General features: G+C 41.2%; 2 protein-coding genes across 2 annotated transcripts; one reads left to right on the top strand and one right to left on the bottom strand.

Moving 5' to 3' along the window:
- Nucleotides 1-31: 31 nt before the first annotated feature.
- Nucleotides 32-9,566, bottom strand: ube2ql1 (ubiquitin conjugating enzyme E2 QL1). The gene is made up of 3 exons (XM_035529340.2): nucleotides 8,998-9,566; nucleotides 7,826-8,690; nucleotides 32-3,483 (listed from the first exon to the last, which is right to left on the bottom strand). The coding sequence occupies exons 2-3, from the start codon at nucleotides 8,519-8,521 to the stop codon at nucleotides 3,352-3,354; spliced, it is 828 nt and encodes a 275-aa protein (XP_035385233.1). The 5' UTR covers nucleotides 8,522-8,690; nucleotides 8,998-9,566; the 3' UTR covers nucleotides 32-3,351.
- Nucleotides 9,567-9,921: 355 nt separating this feature from the next.
- On the top strand, nucleotides 9,922-11,584 carry med10 (mediator complex subunit 10). Its single transcript, XM_027024218.3, has 4 exons — nucleotides 9,922-10,059; nucleotides 10,325-10,408; nucleotides 10,677-10,779; nucleotides 11,227-11,584. Exons 1-4 carry the CDS (start codon nucleotides 9,938-9,940, stop codon nucleotides 11,320-11,322), a joined length of 405 nt encoding a protein of 134 aa, XP_026880019.1. The 5' UTR covers nucleotides 9,922-9,937; the 3' UTR covers nucleotides 11,323-11,584.
- The last annotated feature ends 262 nt before the right edge of the window (nucleotides 11,585-11,846 follow it).

Below are 11,846 nucleotides of genomic sequence, written 5' to 3'. Positions count from 1 at the left end.
AAACGCAAGGAAGAGGCGCACAGAAGCGGTCTGCAGGGTTGAATAAGCCTACAACGTTTATTGCACATTCCAGTTTGGTTTCGCTTCCATCATGTCCTGTGATGTTGCTTGTGCAGTCCGGAAAATACACTTCATTTCGCGGTTTATCCTCCTTCTCGCCCTGGAGTCTGACTACACTGCATACCCCAGAGCCCCATTCATTTCAGGTACATTATATTCAGGATAATTATTTTTTTCTCCTTTTCTCGTTCTTTTTTCTTTTTTTTTCCTTTTTTAATTATTATTATTTTTTTTTTATATCAGTAACAATACCTGCAACATGCTTCAAAATCTTCATTTTGGCAAACCACAAATAAATTAAAACAAACGTTCATATAACACAATCTGACATTTAAGACATTAAGGAAAGAACAAAAACATAAAAACACAAAGAAGCAATTTCTGATCTTATCTTCCACCATATTTTTCTTTCTTTTCTTAAAAAAAACCCCCAAGAATAAAATAATTTTTAAAAAGATACCGAACAATCACAGACCACATGCAGATATAATACAATAGAATCATCTCACTTGTTTGGACAATTAACTCAGTTAGTGTCTGCAATCTACCAATCTAAACTATATCACAAAATTAAGCTCTTAAAGCCTGCAAACATCCAGGTTTGAGATATCTTTGACTAGTTATAGTTATAATTAGTCATCGTTATAGTATCTCGTCTTGCTAAGTCCATAGGAATACACATACAACCACTTTTCAAATGACTGTCCAAACAGAGACTGGAGAAGACCAAGAGCGTTTCATCTGTGATGAGATACCCTCGTTTACCAGATGGAAAAGGCTAAAATAAACTACTGATTTGCATCACAATACTTAACAGTGGTTAATAATGCTGTTTCAGTAGCTGCTGTGATAAATAAGACAGCATTAAGTTAGACAGCATTAAATAAAAACATCAGCAACTGTCACCTGAAATTTCTTTATAAGGAGAAGGGCAAACCAGCAGTTGTAAACACTTGTGAATCCATATTTCTTGCTCTGTATAACAAAAAAGTGAAAACATACAGTAGTTAAAGTGATGTGCCCCAGGAAAGTAGTCCTATATTCAACACAGGTGACATTTCCTCTCACTTGCCCCAGACACAGCATGATTTTTTCTCCATCTTTGTACTCCCCTAGTCTCAATCATTACATTTTGTGTCTTTATATTTTTAGCTTTGTACTGTGAGCTTGTGGGGAAAAAAGCCTGAAACTGTGTCTCGCACTCATGACATGTTCCGGCTGCACCATTTTCTGAGTCATGCAGTGGGAAGGTATGTCCCCAGCTAAAATTGCATCATCACAAACTCGGAGGCTTTAGCGTTTATTAATCTGTTTTCTATTTTTTTTCCTCCAAATGCCACGTTAATTAGTAGCTTTCTTTATGACATTTAAAGTCCCCTGAAACACCAGAGGGTATAATCAGGATGTGACTGAAGTCACGTAACCAGAAGTGAACGATGCACCAGAGACTGTGTGAAGAACCACAAGAAAGCACTTGTTCCTTACACATTTGCTGGAGAAAAATTGTCACACTATAATACATAACATGATGTCATGTCTGCTGTGTTTTGGGCCAGTCACTTTAATCGCATATGTATGCCAGTGAAGTTTTCCAACACAAACTCAGGCTGAGGTACTTGCTACAGACGCACCGCGCCTCTTGCCATTCAGGTCTATCCTTGACATTTTGAGAGGCAGGCGACAAATGCCGAAGTGTCACGCTGGAACGTGCTAGCAGTATCAGTTGGATCACAGAACGGGAGGCTCTTATTACACTCGGCTGCCGTATGGAAAAAACTCCCCTGGTTGCCCCCTTCAGTTCATCCTAATTTGCCTCTTATCAGCCGCAGCCACAGCACACGTGTACAAGGCTGGCGATGGCAGGGAGTCATAAAGGAGTCAAAGGAGATGAAGCGTTTTAATGTGGTTCAGTTAGTCAGCAAAGGTGGCTCTGAGGCTGGGACAATTTCGCATTTTTGCCTCCCTGTGCAAGATCTCTCTCCAAAACGTTGGCCATTTCACTGCCTCCCCTCTGAGTTATCATCTGGCAAGCTAAGGAATCATAGACGACGGGGAAGCAAAATAAATGGACAAAGAATCAGGATCAAAACTCTGTCACACTGTAAAGATAAGCAGCAGGCCAGCACGTTCAGGTTTGCCCACTGAAAACACTGTTTTTGTGCAACCTTTTATTGTAAATGGTTCCTACTGTTGCTCACTGCTCAGAGGGGAGCGATTCCGTAATTAATATTCATGCACATTCCTAAAAAGCTTTGTGGACAGCGCATACCATGACATGCTACTGACGCTGTGCAGTCAGTATGAATTACAGGCACACACGCATACGCCTACCCACGCACACACAGTTGGGACTTTGACATTCAGTTCTGCCATCTGGTATGAAGATCATCAGAATTACAGGCTTTTGGTCTTCTCCAAAAAACAAATGAAAATGACTAGCAAGAATGGCTCACTACCACTCTTTTAAAATCTTTACAGTACCTCTGCATAAGCAACAAAGTGTTTTTTTCTCCATTAGAGATCAATCACCATCTACATAACACAGTGATGTCTAAATTTAGCCACGCAGAGAGAGAGAGAGAGAGAGAGAGAGAGAGAGAGAGAGATCAAGAGCGAGCGAGAGAGGGGGGGGGGAGTGGGGGAGGCACAGCTCCACATAAATTACAATCTTCATGTTGCATTGGACTGTGAAAAATAACACAGCTGAAGAAAAAAAGGACCTCATATGTACTGTACTGATCTGGTCCATCTATTATATATTAACACAGTCATGTGCATGTCAATGATGGAAAAGTTTGATGCTGTTCAGTGCAAATGTGTTGTCAGCTCAAAAGAAAATGGAAAAAATAAAGAGAAGTAGAAGAGTAAAGGAAACAAGTGAATACTCTAATGAACCTTAAGAGGTATAGAGCAATCAAGAGGTATAGCATAGGTGTAAGGGTTGGGCCATGTCCTGCCCTGGGGTTGGGTGCCGTTACTTTCGTCAGGGACACATTTATTTCATAGTTCTTTATCAAAAGACAAGCCTCTGTAGCATAGTTGTATCCTTGTCATCAATTAATGCGATATCACAATGCATGACTGGGCCATGGCACCTAAGTGAGGAATGAGAGATGACTAGGCAGAGGTCTATGGGACTACAATGAGTCACTGACAATTGTAGGGTGGATTTTGTATTGTGTATTTTTTTTTCAATAAAAGTTTGGTGATGCGGGAGGTGGAAAAAAAAGAAAACCCAACTCAAGAAAGCCACATAGGGTAGAGGGAGATGCAGGTGTGGCGGAGGGCTCGTTAGCCGTCCGAAACAGGAGGGGACACCCAGCCATACTTCTCGTGGGTCTTCACAAGGCTCTTGAAGGTCGCTTCAGCTTCCTTACGACTGAAGGCTTTCTTAGACTTTCCAGCTTTCCTGCAGATCCGGCCCTAAGTAGGGGAAAAATACATTTAAAATCCACAATTAATTGTTATAGAATTAGATTAATTGTATTTTATAGGTTTTATCTGTCTATGGCCTTTACTGTCGGGTCAGAAACCACAGCTTTCGTCAAAAGAGGAGATGATTAACTTGGAGAGGCTAGAGGGAAACCACACAGATTTTTAGATTTGCTCTTACATGACAAATACAATATTAAAACTTGAAGGGAGCATTACTGACCGCATCAAAAAGATGCCGAATGCACATATGCTACCAAATGAAGGGAATCAAACTGGACTAATGATCCATCTTACGTAATTTAGAGCACCACTTGCCTCTTTTAGCATACAACTTGAATGTGTGTTGGGAGCAAAGCACAAGTCTCTGCTTATGGCTAAGGCCTCTCATGTCTCATACTTCCTTATGGAACTGTGGTGGGACCTCACCGAGACCCTTCAGACATGCTGATCTGTCAGAGTTCAGATCCCAGACTTGTCAGGGTGTTCACTGGGGAGAAGCTGAATGTCCTTAAAGTGATCGGGATTAGTGCTACTGTGGAAGACATGACTCTCACAGAATCTGTGGCATGGAGGCAGACTGCATCATGCTCATTGGTGTAGAGTTTGGCCAATCATTGAGGAATTCCAGGTAAATAACTAACTTCATGAACCAAGTAGACTGCTTAAATAGGGAGAAGTGTCTCTACAGTGAGTGCAACCCTTTTAGTTTTCTGGAGAAAGCCATGTTGTCATTCCTGGCAACAAGCATGATGTCAAGTTTAGTCATATTGAGATAAACTGATCCTGATGGGTAATGTGCAACAGGACACTTTTAGTAGGTTACATCAATACCAATGTATGACCCTTTTATTTGAATAAAATAAAAATATTTATTTTACAAAAGAATAACAAATAAATTATTTCACTTAAATAAATGAAAATGATAAGTTAGTTAAAATAAGAGAAGTACCTCTTGCACTTTTTGGTATATTCAATTCTAAGGTTTGCTCAGTGCTGTCCCAGATACCCTGGACCAGACTGAGTCAGGCCTACAGAATTCTGCAGCAATCTTCTTGATCAACTGAAACCCTGAAATCCTCTCATCCTAACAAGTGTTGGGGAGTAGTGACTGAGTTGTTGTCTGATTGGATCAAAATGGCTGCTGATCACTAGGTAAAATTTTAAAGAAATCTTCATTGTTGCCTAACTAGGGAATAATTATAAACATTCAGCACTTTATTGTTTGTAGACAAATGATATAATTTCAGTGTGGTAGCACATAGCAGCATAATCAGTATCTTTTTGCATCAATTTAATAAACTTCTTAAGATACCAGAGCTTTGTCAAAAACTATGTGCTGCCTGCCTGACTATATAAATGGATTTGGGCTACAGGCTGTCTGGGACACACAGACACTTGATCTGATGGCTCAATTTATACACACACACACACACACACACACACACACACACACACACACACACACACACACACACACACACACACACCACTTGGAATGTGTGTCAGCTACTAGGCCTAGACTAAAATATCAATTTAGACAAATGATTATCATCTCCTGAATTATAGTAGTAAATGTTATGTTGCAAATTCATTTAACAAATACTCAATATTAGCATTACATGGCCTTTCATCAGATTCAATAATGTGACCCTCTTATTGCAGCCACTATATAAGTGAACTACAGCAACTCAGTGTGAGAGTGAATCAATTCTGGAAGAAAACTCTATGCTAAAAAAACACTGGTTTTGATTCATGTATACTTGCCCAGGAGTTACTGATTAAAGGGTTGTATCAACACAGACTTGTTTAGTCTGTGAACAAATGAACAAATGCCTACTCCTATAATTATTATGGTTTAACTTTTCAGGTGTTTGTGGAAAAGAACATTGTTTTGTATGAATGGCTGCAATTTAAATTCCGTGGGCATCAGGCAATTTGCTTGAAATGTTTTTTATGTAATACTGTTAACATCTAAACAAGTTCTCATTCAGTCTGAAAGCAAAATACTGCCAAACTGGCATGCTGACACCCTTCTTCTGAACAAGCATTTTTTACTCTCTACTTAAGAGAATGTCACATGTACTGTATGTTTGTTTCATTTGCATTTCCAGACTTAAAATATGTTATAATGTTTGCAAGTGGCATTTTGACAAATGTAAATGTTGTAGCTAATTGTGTTGTTTGTGTGGACAATAATTAAATGTAGCTTTTCTGTTGTGGAAAATTTTAACTGACCATAGATTAGACTGCTTCTACAAAGGCAAAGGTTAGATAAAAAGGTGAGGTCATTCAAAAAATGTGACATGGCTGTTGCATTTAACAGAACAGTCATGTGTTTAATATTGTCACCAATTTAAATTAGTACAATATTCAGTTGTATCGCTTATTGGCCCAAAGCTAGTGGCTACAGATGCCTGAGGACCGGGTTCATACGTATGCCGGCACTGACGTATGCCGGCACAGGGACAGTGAGACATAAATAGCTTGCTCTTGCCACAGGCTCTTTTAGGGCGGGCTACAATGTAATGGCCCAGAAGTAATGCAGTGCACTCACTTGTGAGGAAAATGTCCCAACTCTGCTCACAAAAGCCTGTGATTTTTGGATTAATGGGGGCCAGTGGCACCTTAATTAGGCCACACTGCACTCCAGCTTGCTGGAGAGGAAGTGGAGACAGAGCTGAGCAGGGATGAGTTTGGTTCATCCATGCCTGAATTACGTCAGCCTGCTTCCTGAAAAGCTGCTGTCATTTAACACTGGCCCTTTCAGTTCAGTATGTATTGATGAGTATATGATAGCTGTGCGAGGTGCCAGATGGACAATTTTCTGATCTGAGGTCAGTCGATGGCCTCAGTTCATTGTAAGACAACCCAATCCACAGTTACTATACAACATGCATGGACCAAAAAGGCATTTTAAACCTGATCTCATACTGTTGTACGCCATCATTGAGACATGAAAGGTGCGCCTGCACATGACATTACACTGAAAAATCTGAATTTGAATTGACTAACCAGCAGGGCTCTTTATGCATCAGTACACAGGAAGTTTAGAATCTGGCAACCCATCAATTAGTGTAGCTTATTAAGTAAAAATATACAGCTGCTGTTTTGATCAGAGGAGTTGAGATCTAAATCTTTCACAGACATAAAACTAACAGCCGTAATCCCGCCTTAATTATTTATCAAGTCTGATCTCGGATCAGTCAAGGGACTAGACAACGGCAATAGCCCTGTCTCTATGAAAGATCAAGGAAGGCCCACATAATAAGTTCTGGCATTCCATTGTTACCGATTCTTTCTCCGAACATCAAAAGAGATCGTTTCTGCAGCACATCCACACTGTTCGAGATATGGACCCTAGGCCCTAGTAGCTACAGTAACACATCGAATATATTAAAATTACACAAACTCCTTAAACCTGTATAAAACACATCCTATTTATATCGCATTGTGTAACAGAAAATGCACTCCCCTCCCAGTATGTCATGAATACATAAAAACAAGGAAAGCTACCACTAAAGGACACGCAGACATGGTCCATGGTTCAGGACACTGCTGCGTAATCACTGTAAATGTGACCCAATTTCTCTAGAATAAGATCAATGAAAAAGAAGGCTCATCATTACCCTTCGCGGTATAGGCGGTAAAATGCAACATTAGCCTCTATCTTTGCGCCGTCTATCTGTTTTAGCCCCGCAGGGAGTCTGTTGTGTCAGCAGCGTCTAGATTGGGAACTGCCCTTGAATGCTTCTGGCAATTTAATGAAAATGGTTATCTTGACGGTGATAGGCCGCCTACTATACTACACTAAAGCATTTTCAGGTACCTTTAAGTGAAAAGACATGCAGAATACCACCCCGAGGAACGACACGCAATTAGTCGCTTTCTTTCCCATATACGGTTATTTTTTATAAGGCTAATCAGACCCTCTGTGAAAATCCTGTGTTAGACAACTACTCATCCGCATATCATTACCAGTTAGGTTCCAGGTTAGTTAAGATGCGTTATGGATTGTGCTACATTAGTTAAGCAAATCACAAGGTGATCTTATGGTGTAAAGACTGTTGAAACCTTAAAAGCAGAGGACGGCGCTTAAGATTCGGTGTGAACAAACGATAACTTTAAAAATCGATCTGATTAACATACAAAGAAAACCGTGCGTTCAACCAAAAGAAATGGCCCGTTATTTATTTTTCCCTGTTTGGCATTCAATTTCTTAGTCTATTCCCTACGCGTTCTGGGGGTCTAAAAGGGACTCGTGCAAGATGGGCAGCGTAAGCAGTGCCGACGCACGGGCCACTGGACACGCAAGCCCGAAGCGCGCTCTCACCTGTCCTTTCACGAGACTCGCTGCGAACTGTCTCATCACGGCCTCGACCGTGTAGGCGCTAGACCAGCCGCGAGGAGTCAGCAGCTCCATGCAGATCGCACCTCCGTCCAGGACGTAGCCGTTCTCCAGCCTCGGCGTGAGCACTCGCATGAAGGGCGGCGAGAAAGGGAAATTGTCGGGGAAGGACACGTTCAGCAGTATGTACTCGGTGTTCGTTTCTTTCATGTCCTGCCACAGCGCAGAGTCCTTGTCCACCTGGTGCAGCTTGACGTTCCAGTCGTAGAGGTTATCGTCCGCCAGCTCTACCGTGATGAAGTTGTCACCCAGCCGGCGGATCTCCTGTAACTCCTTCATCAGTCTCCGCGTCCGCACCTGGGTACAGTGCTGCCTGTTCGGTGCCAGTGGTGGCAGTGAGGAGCTGGTTGACTTGGAGCTGCCCGTTTGCTGTTTCTCTTTCGTGTCCTTGCTTGGCTTGTCCTTAACTGATGGTTTATCTTTGCCGGAGACATCCAACTTTTTGGCCTTAATCTCCGGGGTACTGAGGATATTCGTTTCGTTGCTCGTGTTACAATGCTTCGTGTTGTTTTTCTGATTTCCCTGCTTAGTCCCTTTCAGCGATCCTTGGTGATGCTTCGGGTCCTCCGTGTCTCTGTCGTGCAGACGAATCAGACCAATCTTTCGCAGAAGAGTAGCCATTGTGCTCTTCTTTACGCGATGCTTCTGCAGTGCTCCTGACGCCGAGATATAATCGCGTGTAATGTTTCCGATATGGTGAGCAAACAGCAGACGGTCTTCTCAATGCAGGCACAGGTGATGTCCGCTGGGCGCTTGCAAGCAGCCCGTCTCAATGCATCGTCCCACAGAGCTGAAATAAAACACGGGAAAATCGCATACATTTGTCGCCCCATGATGCTAATAAACGTTTCGGAAGATTTCTATGTCGACACGACAGCAGAGATACATACATTATGTACGTTTACCTATTTCAGATACTGTTGAGGCTGGCTGCGGTACCAATCTGCAGTCTTATTCTTGGCTACAGTGTCTATTCACAGTGTCTTTTTTAAAATCAGCAATTTGCCTAAGTCCAAACCAGTATTACTAAAATGCAATATTTCTGGTAGGTTAATATTTACACAATAATTTTAGGAATTCAGTAACGTATTGCTTACCATTATGCACATCTTGATGCTTCACCCTTTAAAATGTATCCGACGGACAGAGGAGATGTAAAGATGCGTATGTCTCGCTGGTAATCCCGATATTGATCCCGATAGATCCGTTGCGACCGAGGGGGAAAGTCTTTGAAGGAACCGCAGTCGCAGCAACACTGGGCGCTAATGTCGCTCGAAACGAACCAATCCGATAATCCGGTACGAAGAAAACGCACACCCTCGTACCCACGGAAATACCAGCAGTGGGATCTTACGTTGGTGGGTCGGTTTCCGCCGTACCTGGACAGAATGGGTAATCAAATGTGGTGCATGAAATGTAAAGGCGAGGAAGAAGGATGGGCTTTCTGTGCAGCGGCGGCTCTCGCGTGCGAATGAGCTATAACAATCTAGACTGGCCTCTTCTTTTATTCATGTGATTGGCGAATTCCTTGGAGTTGCTGTATAATTAAAACTCATTCTGGGTACACTCGACTAACGTCACTTTCTTGCTCAGCTGCGCACATTTATTTTCGAATCCAGTTATTTTTGCCCGATTTGTGCACGCTAATTTTGCAGTATTACAGCGGCTATTTTAGATATCCCCGTCGTACTCTGCACTACACAGTCATCAGATAAAGGCTTCGCTGGTTTTCAATTTGTTCTGTTTTTTCCTAAGGTTATTATGCAACTCTAACAACATGAAATCCTTTCTGCGCTCCGTTTGCTGTCTTTTTCCCAACGACACTTTGCTGCAATCCAAGTCGGTTTACGTTAATTTGTAGGAATCCGTTACCAAGACAGTTGACAGATCCTGTCTGCAATTGGTCCACACACTGCCGAAAAGTGCTACTCGTGTCCAGCTTTTCAGTTTGTCGTTGGTATGAGAGCAGTTTTTGTCATTAGTTAGAGGTAACACAATAAAACAGCTACTTCTTTATGTGTAACTAGTTTTCTTATCATGGCTGAGAAGTTTGATAATCTTGAAGAGCATCTAGAAAAATTCATCGAAAACATTCGACAGATGGGGATCATTGTCAGCGATTTTCAACCCAGCAGCCAAACAGGACTCAACCAGAAATTGTAAGTTTTGCTGTATCGTTTTCGTTTAGCTGTCTGACGTTAGCTGTGTTATCTGATGTTAGTTAGATCGCTAAGATAGCTAGCCACCTAAGAAAACGTAAGAAAACCTATCGATGCGATTACTATTATATGCATTTTCTGATTTACACGGAGTTCATGCATATGACTTTGTTATTCCGCCGTAAGCATAGGTGTGCATGTTCATGATTCATGTCGAGGGACACCGTTCCTTCACATAAAATAATACTGTTGTGTTGTTTCGCAGGAACTTCATGATCACAGGGCTACAAGACATTGAGAAATGTCGACAACAGCTTCATGACATTCACGTACCGCTGGAAGCATTTGAGTGAGTGCTTCAACAATTTACCCACGACTGGCACCTCAGTGGTTTAACGAGCTGCAGGTTATTAACTGAAAGTTCCCTGGTCATGTGGCTGTACAGGACACTCTTCTCATTACCTGTAGAAAGTTTCCCTAGCTATGAATCGTCACTTCATATCATCAAGAATATTTTTATATTCGTAACTTTTATTTCTTTTCTTATTTTTTAAATCTGTCATCAGTCATCTTTGAATTCTGTCTATCCTGAGTGTCAGGTTCCACTTTCTCCACAGATACATTGACCAAGGTCGCAACCCACAGCTGTACACTAAAGAGTGTTTGGAGAGAGCCTTGGCTAAAAATGAACAAGTAAAGGGGAAGATTGACACCATAACTGTGAGTGAACATTTTAACAATCCTTACAGCCAATTAAAATGAGATAGTATATGGCCTTTGGTTGTGGGCCCTAGCAGCAAATTGAAGCTTGTGTAAATTATTATTCATCTAGGAATTTGTATAATGATCAGATTGTAGACTGCACAAAAATACTGATTTACTGCAGTCAAAGAATGAGCTACAGCCAGTGAAATTTCAGCTTTTGACTTTCGAGAATTAGCATGGACAAATATGGTTGTAGTATCTCAAGGGATTGTCATACCCCATATCACTTCTCAACTAGTCTAAAGTGTGTTTGAGGTGTCTAGAAGGTATAAAAAGTGGAATATGAAATTTTGAATTAAACATGATAGTTTGTTTGTAGAACTGTTAAAATAATACATATGAAGCACTTGAATGCTTTATAAGTCTGGGGGGGGGGACTCTAATTTTAAAATTTCTTTGCAGAAATTTAAAAGTCTCCTTATCACTGAGCTGGGCAAAGTTTTTCCAGAAGAAATGGCAAAATACAAGGCCATTCATGGTGACGATCCTCCATCATAGTCAGCTGGACCAATGCAACAGCATCATTAAAACCAAGTTGTACATATGTTGATATCCATGTTTTATAAAATTAAATGCATTGACCATGTTTTACATTTTTACAGCTTTTTCAATGTTTGTATTTGGCTTTGTATTTCACAAAGTGCTTCAAATGGTGTTGGATGTTTTTAACATCTTGCAGACAACAGAAATGGAGTTTGATTTTTGTGTGATGTAACTTTTGTTGCCGATATGTTGATTTTTATTAAAAGAGATTATCTAACATTGAGTATAACACTGTGCTGTTATTTGTGAGTAAAACATGGCCCTTTGCTTCACCAAAGGGCTTATTGTTAATCACTGGCACATGTTCCTGTCTCCCATGGCCCTGATTGGTACTCTTGAGCTATTACTCTTATTAGTGTCCTCCAGCCAAGGATGTGACCTGCTCTTAACCTTGATTCTCAGAGGCAAGATATCACTGTGGTGAGGCTGAAGCTATGTTCCCATGACAGACCCTATTGTTCAATTCCTGTTTCTTGCTA

Source organism: Electrophorus electricus, chromosome 2 (assembly GCF_041902795.1).
Source record: "Electrophorus electricus isolate QZ-2024a chromosome 2, ASM4190279v1, whole genome shotgun sequence".
NCBI lineage: Eukaryota > Metazoa > Chordata > Actinopteri > Gymnotiformes > Gymnotidae > Electrophorus > Electrophorus electricus.
The sequence above is the reverse complement of the archived record's forward strand: the minus strand, read 5'-3'. Positions and strand labels throughout refer to the sequence as shown.

What these genes read in the sequence shown, in the direction of transcription:
- med10 (XM_027024218.3), top strand. Translation starts at nt 9,938, where the DNA reads ATGGCTGAGAAGTTTGATAATCTTGAAGAGCATCTAGAAAAATTCATC. An exon ending in GTACCGCTGGAAGCATTTGA is followed by an intron (nt 10,409 to 10,676) that starts GTGAGTGCTTCA and finishes CTTTCTCCACAG; the next exon opens with ATACATTGACCAAGGTCGCA. An exon ending in GGAAGATTGACACCATAACT is followed by an intron (nt 10,780 to 11,226) that starts GTGAGTGAACAT and finishes ATTTCTTTGCAG; the next exon opens with AAATTTAAAAGTCTCCTTAT.
- ube2ql1 (XM_035529340.2), bottom strand. Translation starts at nt 8,521, where the DNA reads ATGGCTACTCTTCTGCGAAAGATTGGTCTGATTCGTCTGCACGACAGA. An exon ending in CGAGTCTCGTGAAAGGACAG is followed by an intron (nt 3,484 to 7,825) that starts GTGAGAGCGCGC and finishes TCCCCTACTTAG; the next exon opens with GGCCGGATCTGCAGGAAAGC.